This window comes from Pteronotus mesoamericanus, unplaced genomic scaffold (assembly GCF_021234165.1).
Source record: "Pteronotus mesoamericanus isolate MK-2021 breed Mesoamerican mustached bat unplaced genomic scaffold, CSHL_Meso_final scaffold_408, whole genome shotgun sequence".
Lineage (NCBI taxonomy): Eukaryota > Metazoa > Chordata > Mammalia > Chiroptera > Mormoopidae > Pteronotus > Pteronotus mesoamericanus.
Genome location: NW_026555315.1, coordinates 5022079 through 5045138, shown reverse-complemented (window position 1 = coordinate 5045138; position 23060 = coordinate 5022079). Strand labels below are relative to the sequence as shown.

General features: G+C 62.6%; 1 protein-coding gene across 1 annotated transcript; it reads left to right on the top strand.

Annotated features, from left to right (window-relative positions):
- Nucleotides 1–1238: 1238 nt before the first annotated feature.
- On the top strand, nt 1239–23047 carry KIF19 (kinesin family member 19). Its single transcript, XM_054593280.1, has 20 exons — nt 1239–1391; nt 3012–3092; nt 11792–11902; nt 12434–12521; nt 12824–12960; nt 13913–14038; nt 14257–14451; nt 14892–15038; nt 16222–16344; nt 17432–17597; nt 18233–18407; nt 18545–18743; nt 19378–19648; nt 19739–19860; nt 20286–20419; nt 20587–20746; nt 20940–21036; nt 21586–21983; nt 22209–22368; nt 22605–23047. Exons 1-20 carry the CDS (start codon nt 1353–1355, stop codon nt 22733–22735), a joined length of 3060 nt encoding a protein of 1019 aa, XP_054449255.1. The 5' UTR covers nt 1239–1352; the 3' UTR covers nt 22736–23047.
- Nucleotides 23048–23060: the final 13 nt, after the last annotated feature.

Below are 23060 nucleotides of genomic sequence, written 5' to 3'. Positions count from 1 at the left end.
CTTTGTCTACTTACCAAATCCAAGGCCAGGGGGCTGGGGGGGGGGGGGGCGCTTTCGGTGTTGCTTATTAATAACAATAACACACAGGCTCCCAGGACAGCCAGGGAAGCCAGTCCCCAGACACAAGCTGGCATCACGCTCTGCCTGTGGCTGTGGGCCAGGCTGTCTGAGACGGCCCCCCAGGGAGCAGCTCTCCCTCACCCAGCCCCTTCCGCGGGAAGTGAACCCCCCCACCCCACTCTCCTCGCCCAGTCTTTGCGGGGGTGGGGGGCTGCCCTGCTCCACTTCAGTGGGAGGCAGGAGAAGGCAAGGAAGAGGGACTATCAGAAGCAGAGAGCTCCACCATCCCCCGGAAACTAAGGCCCTGAGGGGTGGGACCCAGTGGCTCCAGGTGGTTTGGCAAGTAGGATGCACGGCTGGGACTAGAATCCTGTTTTCCCGGGGCCTCCTGAGGCCAGGAATCTTTCCACTGTGCTCCCTGGTTGTGTAAGAGCTGTTATTCTCACCAACAATGGAGGTGGCGGCGTTTGGCCTACGCTTTCTTGCCCAGCCTGGGGGCTCTTCCAGCAGGCGGGGAGCCAGAGGGCACACATACCCACCATCCTGACCTAGATTTTGGGTTTCCCCATAGGGCCTTGTTTGCCAGGAGGTACATTGAGGCAGGTTCTTAGGTGACATGCCCCTAGCTAGTAATGCAGGTGCTCCAGCTATGCCTCGGGTGGGCAGCCAGACAAAGGGGCAGCTGTTTACCCCTTGTCATTGGAGACAGAGACTAGACACCAGCGACAGCCACGATGCACGCAGCGCCCATGGAAACGAGGCAGCCCGCCGCCGCCCTGGAGACGCCGAGAGAAAGACAGACCGGCAAGCAGGCAGGCAGGCAGGCAGGCAGGCAGAAGCGCTAGCGGCGTGGGAGCGCCGCCGTCCGGCGAGCGGCGCGGCTGCAGGGCGCCCCCTGGAGGGCAGTGGGAGCGGGCCTGGGCCGCGAGAGAGGGGGCGCGGGGAAGCGCCGAAGGCCACCAAACCGACACGGCGACGCTGGGCGGACGCAGGGCCGTGCCCAGGACCGGAGGGACGCACAAGCGGACTCTCGCCGGGAAAGCGGCTCGGGTTAGAGCGCTTCCCCGGCGGAGGCGGCCGGCTTTCGGCCGCAGCGCCGGAGGGGCGGGGGCGCCGTCGAGGTCCTCCCCTCGCCCCGCCTCCCGGTCAGCGCCCTCGGCCGCGGGCGCGTCGTTGGTTTCGGGTTGTCAGGCAGCGGCAGCACAGGCGAGGCTGCGGGGGACCCGGTGGCGGTGGGGGTGCGGCTCGGCCCTGCCCGCGCTCACGGCCTGAGCCCCTCCATCCCCGCAAGCATGAAGGACGGTGGGGACTCCAAGGACCAGCAACTCATGGTGAGACGCCCATCAACCTCCACCTAGACCCCATCTGTGGCCCAGGCTCCCACTCCCCACCAACAAGGCAGCCCTTTCCGCAGCCCCCCACACCCTCTCCCCACTTAAAGCACACCAGGACAGGGGAATGAGACTGTCCAGAGCAACTCTCCCCAAGCCCTGGAGGTTAGGAAGGAAGCCACCCTGCCATCCTGCTGAGGCCCGAGAAGTGGGCCAGCTTCACCTTCCCCCCAGGGGACCCCCATCCCCAAAGCCTGCGCAGATGGGTCTCAGGGCAAGACTGTTCTCTGACCCAGCAATGCCAGGGCAGGCTTGACCCACCTGTGCAGAGGAGGAAGATGGGGGTTTCCTGGGGAACCAAGGGGTCCCCAACCCCAGGGCACTCAGGAGTTTAAAGGGACCAGGGATCTCAGGCAGCCAGACAAGAGGCTCCAGGTGCCAGAGGAGCTGGCTCGGGGTTGGGAGTGGCGGGGTATTGGGTTGCAGCAAAGATGCTGTCCAAGTCAGGACTTTAAATATTTCAGAGAAGTGCTGGAAGCGTCTGAGCTGGCCCCCTAGAGCCCTGGGGTCTGGGGCGGGTGAAGAGGTGTCAGTGGGGAATAGGGGGTTACCTAGAGACTAAAGACAGATTCCTGGTTATCACTGGCGCCCCGGTCGGAGTGATGAGGGGGGAAGTCTCAGTGACCCACACGGCCCTGGCCCCCTCCTAACCTCTGAGATCTGGGAATGGGCCTTTGTTGCCAGCGGGTGGGTGGTCATGGAGCTAGAGGACAATGCTGGCCCCAGACACCCTGCCTATGTAGGGCGAGCTCGCTGCTCCAAAGATGGGCCTGAGCCCCAGCCCTCGAGCAAGCGCCAGGCTCCGGAACATCCTCTGTGGCTGTTTGGAAAGTGTCTCTTGGCAAATGGCTTGATCAGCGTGTGTGGTGTGCCCCCCACCACAGGGAGCGGGGTCCTCCCCTCCCACCAGTGGAGTTCGGCGGAGGAGTCCGGCCCAGGTGATGTAATAGGCCTGTGACAGGCCCTCGGAGAGTGAAGTTCTACCCTCGATCAGCGGAAGCACACACGCCCCCGTTCTTTTGGGGAGGCGCATGCAGAATGACAACCCACCGTCTCTCTGGCTGGAGAGCAGAGGGAGCAGGGGGCCCCATGGTGCTGTCCTCAGGCAGGAATGCAGTCCCCAGTTTAGGGTGAGGAGGGGAAGCTCTCCGGGCCCCGGCCCCACCCTGCAATCCTCAGTGCTGCACCTGTACCTCTGGCTGCAGTTCCTCGTTCACGAAGCAGACAGGCTGCTCCAGCGCCAAGGGCTCCAAGTTCAAAGCCCAAGGGAGCTGCAGTTGCTTAATTTGGGCATGTAACTGATGCAGCCCAGAGGAGCAGACAGCTCTCTCCCACGGGGATCGCCCTGAGTCACGGGCTCCTGGGGGAATTCATAGACTCAGATGTAGCCCGCGGTCTCTGGTCCTCCTACCCTTGACCCAGGCGATTGCCCCAAACCACTGCATTTCCCTTAAGGCAAAGGAGACCTGGGGCTTGCCCCAGGGGAATCCTGCGGTCCTCTGCTCCTTCTCTCTGTGGCCCAGCTTTGTCTAATCTCAGTGATCTGGCCTTCCCTCCCAGGTGGCCCTCCGGATTCGGCCCATCAGTGTGGCGGAGCTGGAGGAAGGAGCCACTCTCATTGCCCATAAAGTGGATGAGCAGGTATGCGGGGCTGTGGCTGGGAGCTGCAGGCCAGGGCAGAGGCCAGTTCAGACCTCACGGGAGCAGGTACCTGCTCACCTGGCAGGGACAAGAAAGGCTGCTACGGCTTGCAGCACCCTTCTTCCTCTACCCACTGAACTCTTGGCTAACAGTGAATTGGCAACATCGTCGAGGAAACTAGGGTTCTTCTTCCAGGAAATCTTCCTCGATTGCTCCCAGGAGAGCTGAAAGCTTCCCTAGCCTGGGTGGGCCCTGATCCCCAGTCTAGCCCTAAAAGTTTCACACACTTTCCAGGTGCCCGTGACATGACTTTCCCACCTTCATGTGTCCTCCACCCGTAGAGCATGTGTGGCCTAGAGCTAAAGCCCGCCTCCAGAGTAGTCCTGTCTTGCAAAGTCCCGGGGTGTCCATTTGTTCTCTTGATCCTCATGTCACCACGATGAGGTGAGCAGGGCAAGTCCCACCTCTGTTTGCACAGGAGGCAATAAATATTTACCAAGAACCCACAACACGCCGGGAAACTATGGCAAAGAGAAGAGACCCTGTCCTCCCTTCGTTACCTTAGAGTCCAGCGTGGGCAGACGAGACATTAATCAAAACATTGAATCGCAAACAGGTGTGGGTTTGCAGCCAACAAACTGAAACAGGAGGGATGATAAAGAGGCAATTAGGACTGTGCTGGAAGGGAGAAACGTCACCCAGAGGGCCTTGCATGTGCAAAGGCCCAGTGGTGAGAGGGAGTGTGGCGCACTTGGGTAACTGAGGAAAGGCTGCGGTGGCTCAGGCAGCAGAGAGATGCAGAGAGAGGGCTAGAGGTGTGAGACGAGGCCGGAGGCGTGGGCAGGGGAAGCCAACCCTGCATGTGGGCAGCAAGGCCTGCGATGCCTGCCGGCCTGTGGGCTCCCCGAGGGGCGGGTGCCCACCCCCGGGGGGGAGCTGTGGGCACGGCAGAGCTGGGAGGCACGGGCCTCCTGCCGTCTCCTCCTGTGCTCCCTCTTTCATGAGTAGCCTTCCCCAAAGACCTCAGGGAAAGCAGGGGATGACTGGGAAGGTTCTGTCTAAGCCGGTTGGGTCAGCCGGAGCGGGAGGAATGTCAGGACAGGCGTGTGGGGTGGGCTCTGCCATTTGCCAGCTGTGCTGCGGCCTTGGGCGCGCTGCTTCCAAGACCCTCAGTGGCCTCCTCTGCAAGTGGGGACAGTAATCGTGATGCCTCCTCCAGAGGGGCCTCTCTGGGCTGACGTGTGCACCAGGCTTCCCCAGTGCCTTGCACGCAGCAGGAGTCTAATAGGCATGCGATCACTGTCTATTAGAGACTGACAGTCCCCAGGGCTGCTAAGAGGGGCCAGCGTGCAGAGCCAGAGAACACGGGAGGAGAAGCTTCCTTCCAGGCGAGGCCACTCCCTGTTTGTCAACTTGTCCCCAAGGGTATCAGGTCCTCGGTGTTGGGACAATAATGGCTCTCTCTCCTGGCTGCTCCTGGCTTCTGGCCGGAATGGGGGCTGAAAGATATTAACTGACGCTGATGGAAATACTCCGGTCTGGGGACAGCCCATTGTGTGCCCACACACGGCAAACACTGGCTCCTTTCTGTCCCTGCACAGTGATCGGGCCCAGCCGTGCCCCCGAGGCGGGCCCGGGAGAGGCAGCCCAACAGGGCCGCCCCTTTTTCAGCCTGGGGATGCGGGAGGGCTGTCTGAGCAGCGTGGGCGCGGGGCTCTCAACACTGGCTCTAGGCCCCCAGGGGCAGCGCGAGGCTCCTAGTCCCGAGCTCCTCCTGTCCCCAGTGGGTTCCAAGATGTGCTTGCCGGGCCTGCAGTTGGAGGTCAGCCACAGCAAAGGGCAGGCTGCGGCTCACCCAAAAAGCCTGCTGTCCCCAGTGGCTCCATCCCTCCGGCCAGTAAGGCCCTTCAAGCAGGAGGCGAAGACCCCGGAGTCCAAGAAGCACAATGGGCCCCTGGACAGCTGCCTCTCCTTGCCTCCCACTCTGACCAGTCCCCACCCTGGACCTCTGTCCCCCTCGAGCGACCCCCGCAGCCTGTCTGTGGCCCTGGCCCGGAGAGAGCCTTGGGGTGCAGGCCCGGGCAGCAGCCTCAGCGATGGGCCAGCTGGCCGGTTGTGGCCCCGTCCCTTCCTCCTGAGGTCTGAAGCCCAGCAGGCTGGTGGGGTGAGTTTGGGAGTGTTTCCAGGACAACATGGCCATGGAGTGTCTTCCCAGCAAAGGTGCGGCGGGGCCCTCATGGCCTGCACAGCGCCCGGCCCCCTCTAAAGAGACAGCCGGTTGGGATGCAGAAGTATTTCCCCACCTGCTTTCCATTGTTCCCCCAACCCCCCGCCCTGGGGGCGGCTGTCAGGGCGCACGTGGCCCAGGCCCACAGAGGGGCTCCGCAGCCCAGCGTCTTCTGCACTGGGCCTCCGGGCCCTGCCTCTTGCCCCGGCCTCCCCTCTGTGATGGGGGTGATCCTTTGTCCCTGCTGGTGCCATCTGGGCCTGGGGGTGGGGACCTGCTGAGTGGTCACGATCGAGGGCTCAGCCCCTTGGTGGTCAGCAGGACGGTGGGTGCTGCCAACCCCCTGAGTGGGGAAAGGTGGGCCAAGGACCCTGTCACCCACTGGACTGGGCCACCGTGAGGGGCCCTAGGACAGCCTTCCTTAGAATCAGGCATTGTTGTCCTGGGGACGTGGGAGATCGCCACGACTAGGCTGTGCAGAGGGGGAGAGTCCCACAGGACGAGTGTCCTTTGGAGACAAGGGGATGGTGTGGCCTGGTTCCAGGGAAGCTGGGGTTAGGGTTTTGATCTGTAAAAGGGGTTCAGCTGCCTTGGCAGGCCCGTGATCCTCAGGGCAAGAATCATAGCAACACCTTCTTCAGACGTCGGTGCGTCAATGTACGCACGGCACTTATCCCAGCACCTGGCACACAGTAGGGGTTTAATCGATGGTAGTCTATCTCAAGGGCTGAGCTAGGGGGTGGTTGTAGGCCACAGAGGGAAGTGAAACGGGGCCCACCTCCTGCCTTCCTGTGGTCCGTGCCAGAGCTCTCAGGCCGGGGGTCCCCACATGGCCGCCCCCGCATGTCTGTGCTCCTGGGAGTGTTGTAGGAGCTCAGTCTCCTAGAAGCACGCAGGGTGGAACCTGGCCCTGACACCAGACCCCTCCGGAATGCCATCGATGACCACAGAGCCGGGGGCGGGCAGCCTGAGAGGTCTGGGGGGCCCAGGACTTCCAGGGTGAAAGCCAGAACCCCGGAACAGCCACCTTCTCCCTCCCTTTCTCCCCCACAAAGCCCGCAGCCTGCTGACCCTCCTCCCAGCTTTCCTGACGGTGTGTACCCACGGGACTTAAGCCACCTGACAATACCTGTAATCCCATAATTAGCCTTTATCTGCTCAAAGACCCCCTGTCGCCCCCTGTGCTCCAGGGGTCCTCCCTGAGGGGCCCTGCAAGGACCCCCGCGTCCTGGGTGGGTCTCCTTTTCCTCACCAGCAGGCAGGACAGGAACCTGCTCCTCACAGCTCAGGAGCTTTGGAAGGATTACAGGCCATCCTATACAGTCAGGGGAGCAGCGGCCACACAACTGGGAGGCTATTGTGAAAGACAAAGTATAAGGTGACAGACGCTGAGTGTCAGGGACAGCGAGTGCCAGGGGCAGGCAGCCCGTCATCAGCCACATTCCCACCTGGGCGGGTGCTCCCTCCACACCCACCACCTGGATACTCCGTGCCCCGCTGCCCCAAAGAACGGGGGCTGGTGGCGAGCGACTGGGAGGAGGGGGGCGGATTGTTCGCTACCGGTCCCTGAGCCATCCCCTGCCCGCCTCCCCAGGCCCCTCCCAGCCCCAGGCAACCACTAACCTACTTTCCATTTCCCCAGAGCCCCCGTCCCGGGCATTTCATGTAAACGGAAGCGTACGGTGTGTGGTCTTTGTGTCTGGCTTCCCTCACGGAGCGTAATGGAGCAGCTGCCAGAACTTCATTCCTTTTTGTGGCTGAATAATATTCCGTGCTATGGGGACACCCTATTGTGTTCCTCCTTCGACCAGTTGATGGGCATTTGGGTCGTTTCCCGCTTGTTGGCTATGGTCACTCATGTTACCAGGAGGCTAGGGTCCTTATACTCAGCACCTGGAAGGCTGAGAGGCAAGAGTGCTGGCTGAAAAGGCAGATTAGTGGGCCTACTTCTCTGGAGCTTGATTCAGGGAGCCTGGGTGGTGTCGGGAATCTGCATTTCGCACGCTCCTTGGGGGTCTCGGTTGAAGGGTTCTTGCAGACCCGGGAGAGATGCAGCCCTTGACTCTCTTACAGGTCACGCCTCTTCCTGTCCTGGGCCTCGGGGTCCTCAGAGTCCTGTCAGCAGGTGGGGACTGGCCAGGACATTGGCCAAGCGCCGCTCTGTTCTCAGCAGCCGGCAGGGCATCAGGGGCTTTATGAGCTCAGCAGGCTCCTTTCCGGTCTTTTCTGTGTATCCTGAGGGCTGCTGGCAGGGCCAAGGGATGGCCTTCCTGGATCAAGGTCTCTTTCTGGAGCACTCACAGAATGACACATTTACAGCTCGAAGTAGGACCAGCAACAAGCTCTCCTTCATAAAGAAAAAACTAACAAAACTCCAGAAACAGCCTTCCAGGGGCACTCTCCTCCCAGAATCAGGCTTCCGATCGGTTCTGTCTAGTTTTCACCCAGAGATGAAGGGGGCCTGGCTCCCTGGACGGGAGGTGGAGCCCTCCAGGCGGGGGCCTTCCCCAGTCACGGTCCTACAGGGGCTTTGAGAGTAGCCTGGAGGTGCCGGTAGGATTTCTTCTCTCCAGCCCTAGCGGCCTCTCCCTCGATTTCCAGCCTGGAAGAACTTGAGGCTCAAGGGGTGATGCCATTTTCTCGGGGCCACACAGCAGTGGGAAGCTTGCACCCCATTGCTGTCCCCTCCTCCCTTGGGTATCTTGGCTGCCAGGTTTGGAGGCTGGAGGAGGAATAGTCTAGGTCAGAGGTTTTCAACAGGGCGTGGGGGGTGATTTTGCTCCTCAGGGGACAGGCAATGTTGCAACACGGGGAAGGCTGTACTACTAGCACCTGGTGGGTAGAGGCGGCTAGACATCCGAGAGCGCGCAGGGCAAGTCCCAATGTGGTCCAGCCTGAAGGGTCAACGGTGCCAAGACTGAGAAACCCCGGTCCAGGTTTAGCCGCTTGGAGGCCAGAAAGAAGCCGCTTCAAATCCCAGAGCTGCTCAGAGCACGGGCAGCCCTGTGGGGCGTGGCAGGAGGGACTCCCGATGTGCTTTCTTCACGATATTTCTCCCCTAGGAGATGCTGAGGACCCGTCTGGTCCCTCACAGGGACACAGTTTACAGAGCAGCCACCCTCGCCCCCTACGTCCCTCGTGGAGCTGGGGTTTCCGGGCTCAAAGTCGAAAATTGTAGAAAGGTCCAAGTCCACAGTGAATTGAGGGCAGGTCTGGGAGTGAAGGCAAGGGGGGCAGGGAGAGGTCACGCTGGGGCCTCTGCCAAATTAGGAGGCCTGGGGCTGTGGGCTGGAGGCCCCCACCCCGGCGAAGCTGCCTGCCTTCCCTGCTCCTGGCCCTGCCCCCCTGCCACTTGACCCGCAGGAGGGGCTCCTGTGTGTCCTCTGTGAGCGATGTCACCATTGAAACCTACCTGAGACAGGTGCCCAGAGTGCTTGGGCATGAAAATTGGGGGAAAAGAATGCCCACCCCCTTAGGGCCGAGGCAGGCGCCGGCTGAGGGCCCACCTGGGTGTGCGGCGAGCCGCACCCACCTCCCTGCCACAGGTGAGCCTGCCTTGGGAGGCACATCCGTTCACAAAGCTGCTGTCGCAAAGTGCCAGAGACTGGGTGCCTTGAACAACAGGAATCTATTCCTTCACAGTTCAGGAGGCCGGAAGTCCAAAGGGTCAGTCCCTTCTCCGGACTACGAGAAAGACTCCGTCCCAGGCCCTCCTCCTTGGCTTGCTGACGCTGTCTTCTCCCCGCGACTCTCCATGCTGGGTCTTCCTTGCTGGGTGTCTGTGTCCAAATTTTCCCTTTTTATAAGGACACCAGTCATTAGACACTCCTGTATGACCATGTTCTAACTTAAGTACATCTGCCTAGACCTTGGTTCCAAATAAGGCTGCGTTCTGAGTACTGGAGCTTAGGACTTCGACATTTGGACATTGGAGAGACACCATTCAACGTATTCACCCAGCCTGGCCACTGTCGGTCCGCACGTTCATTTGAGAGGCAGGGACAGGTGGCCTGTGGGTTAGGAACCAAACAGCCTGAGTCCCAGAAGCTCCGGGTTTGCCAGGCAGCTCCAGGCACGTTCCCAGTCCGATTCCTCGTCGCCACCCTGCCCTAACGTGAGCGTCCACTCTCGGTCATCAGAGAGAACTGGAAAATGTGTGCAAAGCACTTAGCGCTGTGCCTGGCAACTCCAAACGCCCCCACAGGCCGCTTTATTCGGCAAACACCCCTGGGGCCTGGGCCGGGTGCCAGCCAGGGTGACATGTGGGGGGGCCTTGGAGGATGCGCAGGCTCCCCGCCTCAGGGGGGATAAGCTTGTGCCACAGGGGCTCAGACATCTCTCCTCTGTGGCCACGTAGGGTCTGTGCTCTGCAGAGTCCTGCTGTGAAGACGGGGGAGAACGTTCCTCAGCTTTCTCCCCAGCTCTGGGTGGGTTTCTCATAGGACCCCCTGGAGATCCTGAGCTGAGCCTTGCTGCCCGCAGCCCACCCTGCTCCTTGAGGCCCCACACACACTTTTCTCTGGAAGGCGCTGCTCCCCTCACATCTCCCTGCCAACTCCTGCTCATCCTTTAAGACCCAGTGCTGGCGCCACCTCCTCCAGGAAGCCCCCCTCTCGGGGTAAAACTGGATCAGGCGCCTGTCTGCTCCCACTGCCTCCTGGGGCCCAGCACTCACTATGAAAATGACCTGTTCCCACTCGTGTCAGAGGCAGGAAGCCGCACCTCTCTCTCCCCAGGGCCTCGCTGAACGCCTGGTCCATAGAAGGGGCCCAGAAAACATGCTCACCTGGCCCGGCCACCTGGGCTCTCTCTGTGGCAGCCCAGAGCACCCCTTCCCAGCCCTCAGCGGCTCAGCTCCAGCTCACCTGGCCCCAGGCACAAGGGCGCCATTGTGTACCAGAGCGGACAGGGAAGGGGTGCTCTGGAGGCGGGGGCGCGGGCCGGGGCCCAGACAGCTGGGGACCCAGACTGAGCCCTCTTTAAGGGGGGACTATGGCGGCTGTGCTGACAATGCCCCAATTCAGGAGCCTGGCTATCAAAGGAACCAAATGCCCAGGCACCATGACCTTGGCAGCGCTGGGAGGTCGTTTGGAGGGGATCGGCAGGTTAGGGACAGCAGTGAACACTGCTCTCCCCCCTCTGCACCGAAGCCCCCCTGCTCCCCGAGGGTGTCCTCAGGCCCCGCCTGCGTCCATGCTGGCACCGGAGAGGTGAGAACTGCCACTGCTGCTCAGGCTCCCGTTGCGTCCCGCTGGGGCCTACGCCGGCAGCGTGTTGCTGGGTTTATCTTCACTTGGCTCTGAAACGTGATCAGGGCTCACGCTGCTGGCTTTAGGGCGTGAGCGGGGAACTGGATCCTGGAAGAGGCTTACAGGGCAGCGGAGCTGCAGCCCTGAGGAGGTGGCTGGGGACAGGTGGGCACCCCAGGGAGCCGCGCAGATCCCCACAAACTGTGTCCGCCCGCCTTTGGCAAGCCGTGAGGGGGCCTGAGTCAGTGGCCTCAATCTCGCCCTGCACAAAGCCTGAGCTCAGCCTGTCTGGAGCCGGCCCCTCCAGCTGGCTCCCCCGGAATCCTGTCGGGCTGGATGAGGCTTCCAGGTGAGGCTCCTGGGGCTGGGCCTCTCGAGGAGCCACTTCGCCCCTCCTCCACCGTGCTCAGCCCCTGGGGGTCTTGGGCCCGTTTAGATGCAGTGAGCTCAGGCGTGTGCCTGCTGCCGGAGGCCAGGTGGTGAAGGCCGGCGATATCAGGGCGTGTGCAGAATGCTGAGGAGAGCCCGGTGGCAGTCCCAAGGCTGTGGCCCTCCCAGGCCTGGGCCTCCTGTTTCCCCACCCCTGTGACCGAGCCACTAGTGGCTCTTTGCCCCACACCTGGTCTGCCCACTGGCCGGGGAGGCAGGTATGGGGAGGGCAGGGCAGGGTCCTAGGTGCCTCACGGCTGCAGGGAGCTGGTGAAGGTCTACAGGCTTTGACCCAGATGCTGGTTTCAAGTCCGGTCCCGCCACTTGCCGATGTGCAAGCTCGGGCAAGTCCCATCTCCTCCTGTGGAGAGTGTGACTAACAGTGGGCCTCACCGTCTGGCCTGAGCGGGAACTGACAGAGTCCGTGTGCCTAACATGCCCAAAATAAGTGCCGGCAGAAAATCAATGCTTACTGAATGCCAGCCCGTGTTAGCTCCTCCTGCTCTGGGGAGGCGTACAGGGCGTGGTGTTGCAGCTAGAGGAGGGGGACCGCGGCGCTCTCAGCTCCTTTGGGCGTCCAGAACCCAGCGCCCGGACAGGGCACCCGGGAGCTGATGGTGGGCCCAGGCCTCCAGGGCCTGGGGCTGCCCAGCTCTGGGATGTCCTGCAGGGCAAGACTGTGGCCCCTGGCTCCAGCCCCTCCCACATCCTGAGGGAGGAGGGGCGAGGTCAGTGTTGATGGCGTGGGCCCCGGGGCTCCTGAGTGACTGCCCCCTGCCTCGGGGCCTTTGCAGATGGTGGTTCTCATGGACCCCCTGGAGGACCCTGATGACATCCTGCGGGCACACAGGTCTCGGGAGAAGTCCTACCTGTTCGATGTGGCCTTTGACTTCACTGCCACACAGGTGAGAGAAGGCTGGGCCTGGGCATACCCTTTGCCCCACCTGTGAGGGAGCCCTCAGGGGACCTGCCACCAACCCTCAGCCTCCCTCACCTCTTGCTCTCTGGCCTCCACCCTACCGTGCGCGGCCACATGCATGCATGTGCGTGCTTGCCCGCGTGGCGTGTCCACACCGCAGCGGCCCCTGTGGGAGCTGGAGGAAGGCACTTGAAGCCCATCTGCTGTGGGGAAGGCGTCTCGGGGAAGCTGACACCTTCCCAGGGACCCCCATCTTGCCCATCTGTGGGACGTTCCCAGAAGCAGATGCAATGCGTCCTTGAGGCCAGCCAGCCGTCGGGGGAGGTGTCTCAGGTGTCCTGTGCTCTCTTTCAGGCTGGCGTCCCCCCATGGGGTGAAAGTAGAGATGTCTATCCTCCACTCCCACCCCTACTTCTCCCGGCCCAGGGGAGAGTGACTGTCCCTGTTGGGGACAGTGAGAGAGGGTGCTCTGCTCTGCCCAAGCCCCAGGCTCCTGATGGGTCTCCTCTTCCTGCAGGAGATGGTGTATCAGGCCACCACCAAGAGCCTCATCAAAGGCGTCATCTCAGGCTACAATGCCACCGTCTTTGCCTATGGCCCTACAGGTGAGGAGGAGCCGGTGCAGTGGGGAGGACCACATGCTTGTGGTCCCCTTCGAGGAGCGAGCCCCTCGCCCTTTGTCAGAAAGCCAGCCTGGCCCCAGCCAGGGCAGGAATCAAGGACGTGGCTGATCCAAGCCCCCTACCAGGGCCGCACCCCCAGCGGAGACACGTCCTCCCCGATCCCCACCTCCCTGCCATTCCGGGGGTCCCAGCCTTGAGGACACCCCCAGGCGTGCCAGGAGACCCTGCCCAGCAAGGCTGCGCCCCCGACCCACCCTGCTCACCCACCCCCTTGCTGTGCCCAGGCTGTGGGAAAACCTACACTATGCTGGGCACAGACCACGAGCCGGGCATCTACGTGCGCACCCTCAATGACCTCTTCCGTGCCATTGAGGACACCAGCAATGACATGGAATATGAGGTGTCCATGTCCTACCTGGAGGTGAGCCCTCCCCCCATGCCAGCTTAGACAAGCCGATAGGACAGGGCTGGCCCACCTCCCCGGGCTGCCCGTCACTGCCGCTCTCCCCCACACACCGCGGACCCCACTTTACAAAACTCTGAGGCTGAGAGAAGTCAGGCAGCTAAGCCAGCGTCCCACAGTAAAGCGAGAGAGCCAAGATTCACACTCAGGAGCCCTGCTCACGGTCCCACGCGCCCTCGCAGCCTCGCCGCTGAGCCAGGCGTGGCCGCCCTCCCTCCCTCAGGTCCATTCCTGAAGGCCGACCCTGTCCGCCTGCCTCTGTGCGCGTGGGGGCCGGTGGGGACTGCGCACACAGAACTGGGCAGGCTGGAACCTGCCGGCCTCCCTGCCTGGCCACAGCCCCCGGTGCCCACCTGTGGGAGCACCACGGCCAGGCAGCGGTGGGGCAGCGGGGGTGGGCGCTGCAGGGGCCTGAAGAGGGGAGAGAGCCAGTGGGCCGGACTCCATCTGGCTGCTGGCCGCTCGGCTCCCTTCGGGGCTGATAATCTCCTGGGTGACAGCTCGGGAAGGGTGGCACGAGGCATTGCTGCTGGCAGCTGCCCGGACACCGGCGGCCAGCGTGGTGTTGACTTGGCCAGTAAGGCGCACCTGCTGTGGGGGTCGGGGAGGAGTGGCTAGGGGTTGCCTAGCAACAAGCAGGGCTGGCCATCAGTCAGGTCCTCATCCTCTGCCCAGGGCCCTGCCGGCCCCGCAATGGGAGTCCCGCTTGGTGTTGATGTCTTCTGTCTGTAGTCCTGGCAACTCGCTGTATCCCTGTGGATGCTCAAGTCCCCCACCCCCACCCCACAAAAAGGAAGGGGCCTGTGAGCTCCTGTCCCCTTCTTGCTCAGGAAGGATGGGGAACCTGGCCCTTGCCTGGACCTCCTGCCCTGACCTAGTATTAACACCCGTCACCCACCTGTCCCATCAGATCTACAATGAGATGATCCGGGATCTGCTGAACCCCGCCCTGGGGTACCTGGAGCTGAGGGAGGACTCCAAAGGGGTGATCCAGGTGGCTGGGATCACCGAGGTCTCCACCATCAATGCCAAAGAGGCGAGTCTGGCGCAGCCAGCCAGGGCAGTGGGGATGGACCCCGACCCCAGGGGGGTCAGGAGTGGACAGAGGACTGACCAGACAGCCAGCCCCCTCTGTGTACACACAGCCCCTGTCCCCGCCCCCAGGCCCCTCCACACACAGAGGCCAGCCCACCGCCACCTGGGCGGTTTCCCAGCCTGTGGCCCCCAAGAGTGGCCTCCCTCCCGCCCTCCCAGATCATGCAGCTGCTGATGAAGGGGAACCGGCAGAGGACCCAGGAGCCCACGGCCGCCAACCAGACGTCCTCCCGCTCCCACGCGGTGCTCCAGGTGTCCGTGCGCCAGCGCAGCCGGGTCAAGAACGTCCTGCAGGAGGTACGGCACGGCCGCCTGTTCATGATTGACCTGGCCGGCTCTGAGCGTGCATCCCAGGTGAGGCCAGCTGCCCTGGAGGCTGGGGAGGCTGTGTGTGTGTTGGGTGGGCGGGAGATGTGGCCTCACAGGTGAGGTGAGCTCCCCCAAGCCTGGGGAGGGTGGTTTTTTGAGGGGGGAGGGCAGAAGAGGCTATGCCAGGGTGGGTAAGGCTAGGGGGGCCCAGAAAGAGGGATGAGGGTGTTGCAGAGGACCAGGAGGGGAGGGTGGGGGCATCCTGGGGTGACAAGAAGCTGGCTCTCTCAGCTCTCCCAGAGTCTTCAGTCCATCACTGTCATCAGAGGCCTCCTCCTTCCCTGACCTTGGAGATTGTCCTTGGGGGAGGGCAGGACAACGCCCTCAGTCACCTGTGCATTTCAGAGTCCTCGGTGAGCGGGAGGGGTTTGTATCCCAGGATCCCAGGGCGTTGGGGGTAACAGCCGTCCCCTGCCCGCCCCCAGACCCAGAACCGTGGGCAGCGCATGAAAGAGGGGGCCCACATCAACCGCTCCCTGCTGGCCCTGGGCAACTGCATCAACGCACTGAGCGACAAGAACAACAACAAGTACATCAACTATCGCGACAGCAAGCTCACTCGGCTCCTGAAGGTACCGGTCGCAGCTGGAGCCCGGCCCCAGGCACCGAGGGCGGCCGGCCAGGCTTAGCAAATAAAAACACAGGAGGCCCAGCCACATTTGAATTCAGATAGACACCAAATGGATTTTTTTTTTTTTTTTTAGCATAAGTATATCCCAGAAACGGCATTGTATTTTATCTGACGACTGTCACCAAAGAGTAGGGAGAAGACAACACCTGGATCCCGCAAGGCTGTGGACTTGAGGGAGCCAAGAGCTACCTCGATTCAGAGGGACAGGCGGCCTCGTGGCCCACAGAGTCCACTGCTCCGGGGCCCGCTCTGCGCTCAGCGCTGCACCTCACTAGCTCACTTCATGCTGGCTGAGTTAGGGGATTAGCACTTCCATCTGCAGGTGGGGAAACAAAGGCACAAAGAGGCTAAGCAGTCTTCCCAAGGGCTCTCGCTAGTGAGTGCTGGAGGCAGGATCCAAACACAAGTCTGTCGGGCCTAGTGTCCTGGCTGCAGTTAACTTCCTGCCCGCCGCAGTCAGCCGGCCTTCGTCACTGTGCCCACGATCTGGGAGGCAGGGACAGCTGCACAGTTGGTGCTGGTTTAAAACGCAGGGAAGCTGAGGATTAAGGCGGGGAGGAGCCTGCAAGACATCACTCAGCCGCATGGGGCTCCAGGGCACGGTCAAGCCTAGGACAAGGGAGGGGATGGCCACAGGCCAAGTCCAATCTTCACTCGAGGTCCCCATTCCTCACTCCAGCCAAAACAGTGCCATCAGCAGTCTGCAAACTGGGGACCCGGGAGGCTCCCAGGGGTGATGGGAGGGAGGAGGGAAGGGCCCCCTCTGGCTCCCAGCCAGCCTCGGCTGTCTTGCCTCGTCCCTCTGTGTGAGGGGGGCGGGGGGGGGGGGAAGACAGCCAGGAGGCCCCACCCAGGATACTCGAGATTTCCCACTGAGAACTTTGGAGAAGAAAGTGGAAGTGGGAAGGGGGACACAGGAGTGGGGAGGGGATATCTGGACTCAGGGGGTCCATGTGTTGCTTAGCACCAGGACCTGTGTGTGTGTGTGTGTGTGTGTGTGTGTGAGAGAGAGAGAGAGAGAGAGAGAGAAAGCACACCACAGGACACCCCGAGCAGCCAGGCAGGCGCAGCATCGTGGGGAGGCAGTTCCTGGCCGGCCACAGGCGTGCCCTTCTCCCTCCCAGGATTCCCTGGGCGGGAACAGCCGCACCGTGATGATCGCGCACATCAGCCCAGCGAGCAGCGCCTTTGAGGAGTCCCGGAACACCCTGACCTATGCCGGCCGGGCCAAGAACATCAAGACCCGGGTGAGGGACCCTCGCCTGTCCCCCCAGAGCTTGCCTTCCTGGGCCAAGATGGAAGCCCCGCGGCGATTCCAGACCCTTCCACTCCTCCCTGCTCCCTCTGGAACCAGCCACCTCTGCACTGACCTCATTCCCCACCCCCGCACCAAACGTGGCCCCCATGCCCTCCCCCTGCACCTGCTCACCGGCCAGGAAGCCCAGAGCTCCCGAGGGTCCCCCGCCCAGCCCCCTCCACCTCCCCCTTTCCCTCTTCAGCTGCCCGTTCAGATGGTTACTTTTCGAAGCACTTCATCGTCACAGTCCTCGACGCCGAGCCCTCTAACGTTAATACCATCTCACGGGCTCCCCAAGTGAGGCGGGAGTTACCACTCTCACATTGTACGGTTTAGGAAGATGAGGCTGCGGGAAGCTAAGCGACTTCCCCGCTGGGCAGTGATGGCGGTGGGACTGTCCCCGCTGTCTGTTAGGGCGTCTGAAGGGGCAGACGGCTAAGTGCCAGATAGGCACACTCTCACGACACTGCAGTCTTCCAGGCAACGCCCCACTCCCGCCCTCGGGGCGGGGGGGCACGCCCTCGAAACGGGGGGGCAACCCTCGAAACAGAGGGCAGCTCAGTGTGTCGTTAATAGCAGGTCAATGGTGCCAGCCGTCGGACTGGTGGGATTCCGTGGATCTCTTTGGAAAGTGTGGGCAGGACTCTGAAGGATGGGAGAACCTTCCAGAAGGGGGGAGCGGCAAGGGTAGAGGTCCCAGACACAGGACGGAGAGGGTGTCTGGTAGGGGTGGGGAGAGCAGGAGAGTTCCTTGGCTATCACAGAATGTTCACGACAGAGCAGTGAGTCAAAAGAATATTCCAGAAAGACAGTCATGGGTCTTCAGCACCAGGTGAAGGGATTAGGGTATTTCCCTAAGCAGTGGCGAGCCCCTGAAGGTTCAGCAGGCAAAGCAGCATCTTAGGAGCAGGGCTGTATTGAGGGGCCATCGAGAAGGACTGGGGAGTGTGGGGAGAAAGAGAGAGGAAGACCCAGCTGGCAGAGGCCAGCCCCTGGGGTGACCGTACCCGCTCTGCGCCGTCCCATGCTCCCCGCAGGTGAAGCAGAACCTGCTCAGTGTCTCCTACCACATCGCCCAGTACACCAGCATCATCGCTGACCTGCGGGGCGAGATCCAGAGGCTCAAGTGCAAGATCGATGAGCAGGGCGGGCGAGGCCAGGCCCGGGGACGGCTGGAGCAGGGTGGCCTTCGCCACATCCAAGGTGTGTGCTTGGGCCTCCGTTGGGGGCGCCCCTCCCCCGCGGCCCTTCCAGGCTGTCTCAAATTGCTCAGGGGTCAGGCAGGGCTGGGTTCAAAGCCAGACTCTGGCTGCGTAGCCCTGGGCTAGTCACTCAGCTGCTCTGGGCCTTCAAGTATAAACAGAATCAGGGTCTCTGAAAGTTAGGTGGGATCAATCACGCGAGTGAGAGACACGTGAGCATTTCACTGTGTAGAACGTCCCCCTCAGGCCTGCAGCGTAGGGTCACACTCAGCATCACCGGAAGGGGTAGCTTCTACGTTCTTTTGTAGACTTGTGAATTTGCAGCGATGGTTTTCCAGCTGATGGCAGTGAAGTGTTGAAGGGGCACCTTTTTAAAGCAGATACAAAGGTGCCGTTAGGGCCCGTGGGAGTCCGGTTCACACAGAGTGGCTGGGGATCCCCTTCGGGCCACAGCCTGAAGGCTCAAGGTGGTAGTATCATGTGGGAGGAGGTACTCATCCAGGAGGTCTTTCTAGAGGAGGTGGTTGGACAAAGTGGTCTGGGGAGAAAGGGAGGCGAGGGTCCCAAATGGGCCCCTGCTTTCTGGCCTGATGCTTCCCCCTTTACCGAGCTCCCCCGCACCCATCTGATGGGCAGCCGAGGTCCAGCAGTGCCGCGGGCCGGGGGAGCAGGCCGACATGGGACAGCTGCGGGAGCAGCTCATCAGCGCCTTCCAGGAGCAGATGGACGTGCGGAGACGCCTGCTGGAGCTGGAGAACCACGCCATGGAGGTCCAGATCGACAGCTCCCGCCACCTGCTCACCATCGCCGGGTGAGCATCCCCGCCCCTGGCCTCCTGGCCCCGCCCTGGGCCCCCGGACAGAGGGGCTAGGGGCTGTGCCTGTTTACAGCACCCTGCTCCCCGTGGCCTGAACCCCACGTCTCCCCTTGGGGACGGGGCTGCAGCAGCTGGGAGCAGGAGAAGTCGCGCAGGGCGCTCAAATGGAGGGAGGAGCAGCGGAAGGAATCCTACACCAAGGACGACAGCGAGAAGGACTCGGACACCGGTGATGACCAACCAGACCTCCTCGAGCCCCCGGAGGTGGCCTCCGCACGGGAGAGCATCGCAGCCCTGGTGGGCGAGCAGAAGAAGCTGCGCAAGCAGAAGGTGCCCAGGGTGCCGGGGCCGGGAGAGTGGGTTTGCGAGGCAGGAGCCAGAGGGGCTGGGGGCAGGGTGGGGGGGAGCGAGCCCTGGGAGCTCGGGCCACAAATCCTGTGTGGCGTGACTTGCAAAGTTCCTTAGTAACCTCCTTGCACCTCGCGTTCCTTATCTGTAAAATGAGAGGCGTCATGGTACAGCCTTCATGGGGTTGTTGGGAAGAGTAAATAAATGCCTTTCACATACCAAGGATTCAAAAATTTTAAAAAAAAAATTTTTTAAGGTAGCCAATATTATAATCAAGGTTTTCCGGATAACAGATTTTCTTTGCCTTCTGTACTGAAGCATGCGCAGACCAGGGGCCTTCAGGGTACCATGAGCCCTGAGGACAGTGGACAGGCTGGGGTTCAGGAGTAGGTTGTGGTCAGAGCAGCCAGAGGTGGGCACAGAGGGGACACGGGGGAGCAGCCCCTGGTTGCAAGGCCCAAGATATAGCTTCAAGGGTTGGCCTCAAAGTGGAGCTTCCGCCCCTGGAACTTCAGCTGGGAGCCTGGGAGTCCGGGGTCAGGAGGGGCGCCGACCTGCTGGGTGCGGAGGAGCAGCCCCGGCCCGCTGCCTGGCGCTGACTCCACACTGCCTCCAGCTGGCGCTGGAGCAGCGCTGCCGCGAGCTGAGCGCACGGGGGCGCCGCCTGGAGGAGACGCTTCCGGGGCGCATTGGCTCCGAGGAGCAGCGGGAGGTGCTCAGCCTGCTGTGCCGCGTGCACGAGCTGGAGGTGGAGAACACCGAGATGCAGTCGCACGCGCTGCTCCGCGACGGCGCGCTCCGCCATCGCGGCGAGGCCGTCCGCCGCCTGGAGCAGCACCGCACCCTCTGCGATGAGATCATCCAAGGCCAGCGGCAGATCATCGACGGTAGGTCCTGCGACTCTGAGCCACCCCGGGGCCCCATGGACCCGCACAGAGCCAGAAGGCTCGGCCTGAGCCCTGTCCTGCCTCCAGCAGACTACAACCTGGCTGTTCCCCAACACCTGGAGGAGCTTTATGAAGTGTACCTGCGGGAGTTAGAGGAGGGCAGCCTGGAGCGGGCCACCATCATGGACCGGGTGGCCTCTAGGGCCCTGCAGGTGGGCTCCTGGGCAGGGGGTGAGGGAGGGGCCAATGCCTGAGGCAGCGCCTGCAGAGAGCTGGGCTGGCCAAGGGACCAGGCTGGCTGACGCCCCACGAAGCTGACTCCCTTTCCTTCTCACCCCACCCAAAGCCTTTCCAAGCCTGGGTTCGCTCCTCTTCTTCACTGAGGGTCAGAGGGTCAGGGTTAGTATCTGAGAAATCAGGAAGGGCCCTAAATTCCCTCGTGGGAAACCAAGCCATCAGGCACGAGTGCCACTGGGGAGGCTAACAGCCACGCTTGCCCCTGGGGACCCAGAACACTGTCCTCTGGGGCTCCCAGCCCACATCCCGGCCCTGGTCTTCCTGTGTGCCTTTGCCACCCAGCGCTGTCCTCTGGTCCAGGACCAAGCCTCCTGACTCTCCACCCCGCCCCCCTCCCCAGGACAGCTCCTTGCCCAAACTAAGCCCAGCAGGAACCATGCTGACGCCAGAGTCGGACCTGGAGGGCGTGAAGCCGCTGAGCTCCGGAGCCCAGCGCCTGCAGAGCAGCGCCCTCCCTCCCCTCGGCACAGAGAGGTGAGCCCCGGGGCCACTGCCCACCTGCCCAGCCCGCCTGAGCCACCGCAGACGCCAGCCCCGACGAGGGCTTCCCGGGGAAGATGGAGCAGGAGCGAAAGGGAGGAGGTGGCCCAGGTCTGGGGCCAGGACTCCTGGGTTCTCTCTCCCCTGGCGTGGGGGTGGAGCCTCTGTGGGACCAGCTTGGTCATCAGAGGCCCACCCTCCTCTGCCAATCTCAGTGAAGCCAACCCCGCGTTCAAGGCCAGTCCCCGGGCGTGGCAAGTGAAAAGCTCCTCGGTGCCCACCCCGCCTCCCATCCAGATCAGCAGCCTGGTGACCCAGGAGGTGAGCACCGGGCACCCAACGGCCCCATGGGCCCCTCTGCCGGGGGTGACGGCACAGGGGTGGACACCCCGCTGTTGGGATGGAGCCTTTCCAAAACGGCCACCACCGCTGACACCCTGCTGTCTCTGCCAAGTGGGGCGGGGGTCTCGGCTGAGTTCAGTGTCTTTCTCTTCCCAACTCCTTCGTCCAGCAGGTCGCTACTCAGGACAGCCTGCTCAGCCTGGGCAGCCGAATCAACTCTTCCCCTGACAGCAGCGAGAATCTGTCGGAGATCTCCTTGTCCCACAAAGGTGTGCCCCCTGTCCCCCCGTCGGCCCGATCCTGGCCTCATCTGAACCGCTCCGGCCACCCAGCGTAAAGCCCTTCCCTACCTCCGAACGCACCCGCGCCTCAGGCGCTGCCCATTCCAGGAAGGAGGCCCCGATGCCCAGAGACTATTAACCACTGGGACACACAAGTTAGGGGCACAGTCAGGAATCAGGATGGGAGATGCATGGCACTTGGGACGTGGTCCCCCTTCCCACTCAGTAACAGCTGCAGTAGCAACTACAGAGCGAATCCACACCACTTGGCCATAGGCTAAGCCCGTTATCTCCGTTAATGCTCACAATAACTCTGTGGGGCTAGTTTTATCACCCCCAGTTTACAGATGGAAGTGAGGCTCAGGAATTTGCCCCAGGTTTCTTAAACAGCAAGCAAGTGGGGGTGCTGGGATCGAAACCCAGACATTCAGGCTCCTGCCCGTCTCTGCCTTGGCCAAGGAGGGGGCTGGAGGTGCAGGCGGCAGAGGACTGGGAGGCCTAGACCCCAGGTTGGCTGCCCCCTCTGTCCTGCTGCAGAAAGGAAGGAGATTCTGACCGGCACCAAGGGCATCTCTGTGAAGGCTGCCCGGAGGCGCTCCAGGGCCCTGGGGGCGGAGGGGTGCCACCTGCTGGCCCCTGTGATGCAGCGCAGCAGCCTGTCCCTGCACTCGCTGAGCGAAGCTGACGACTCTCGACCCCTGGGCCCACTGGCCTGCAAGCGGCCGCCCAGCCCGACGCTGCAGCACGCTGCCAGTGAGGACAACCTGTCCAGCAGCACGGGCGAGGCCCCGTCCCAGGTGGCCGGGCATCGTGGCGATGGCCCTGGGCCCTGGCTGCGTGGCCAGAAGAAAAGTCCGGGCAAGAAACGGGAGGAGTCGCTGGAAGCAAAGAGGAGGAAGCGGAGGTCCCGATCTTTCGAGGTCACGGGGCAAGGGGTGAGGCCAGGGGTGGGGCGTCTGGGCCCCTTCCTCGCGGGCGGGGGCCTCAGGGCTGGATTCCTCCCGAGGCTCAGAAGCACGGGCACCAGCCCTGCACCGCCCCCCATGCCCCGTCGCCCCGTCACCCCGTCACCCCGGCTGACAGGAGCTGGGGCAGACGCCTGGACGTAGCACATCCCCACGCAGCTCAAGCCTCACCTCACTGTCCCCCAACCAACACAGCTCGCCCGCTCCAAGACACACCTCCTGGACCCCCGCCCGCTGGGGAACATCTCAGACCGCAGAATGCCAGTGTGTGGGCACCCAGCCCCTGGTATCCGGCATCTGGGGAAGGTCACGCTGCCTTTGGCCAAGGTCAAACTCCCTCCAAGCCAGAACACAGGTCAGTGTCAGCAAGAGGGGGCGGGGGAGGGAGACCTTGGTTTGCCCGAGGAGGCGGTGTGTTGCGCTGCCTGCCTCTGTGGCCGCCCCTGGCTGGAAACAGGGTTCTTGCAGAATATGGTGGGACTGGCATTTTGGGGTTGTGCCCCTCCCCCCAGGGAGTTCAGGACCACTGGGAGACCAGAGAGGGGACAAGCGGATTCCTAACCCCTGCGTCTGGCCCTTCCCCTGTTCCAGGCCCTGGGGTTTCCTCCCCCATCGCTGTTCCCTCCAACCCAGCTGGAGTTTCCCGGCGGGCTACGCGAGGGCCACGCCTGCCCCACGGCGCAAGCACCCATGGCAAAGACGGGCACTTCCGGCGTCACTGAGGGACCCTGCCTGGAACCGGCTCTCCTGCCCCCCCCCCCAAGACTGAATGGGGCATAGCAAGGAAATGGAGACTAGGCAGATGGGGGTGACGCGGAAGCAGAAGCTCAGGATGGCAGACGGCCAGGGCTCCGGAGACCCGGGAACTGTGAGGGGGGCTGCCCACCCCTTCCATGTGTGCAGTGCCACCGAGGAAGGGAGGCGAGCCCAGGAGGCACCGCTGTTGTGACCGAGCTCCCTGGCCTCCCTGCCCTGGACAGAACCCTGTTGCCAAAACTCTGCACAGGCCTGTGGCCAGACTTGGCCTCGGAAATGGGAGAAGAGAGT

Bases quoted from the DNA above. Each gene is read 5' to 3' on its own strand.
- KIF19 (XM_054593280.1), top strand. From the start codon at position 1,353: ATGAAGGACGGTGGGGACTCCAAGGACCAGCAACTCATG. The intron at 12,522-12,823 runs GTGAGGAGGAGC...TGCTGTGCCCAG, and splicing joins CTTTGCCTATGGCCCTACAG to GCTGTGGGAAAACCTACACT. The intron at 15,039-16,221 runs GTACCGGTCGCA...TCTCCCTCCCAG, and splicing joins AGCTCACTCGGCTCCTGAAG to GATTCCCTGGGCGGGAACAG.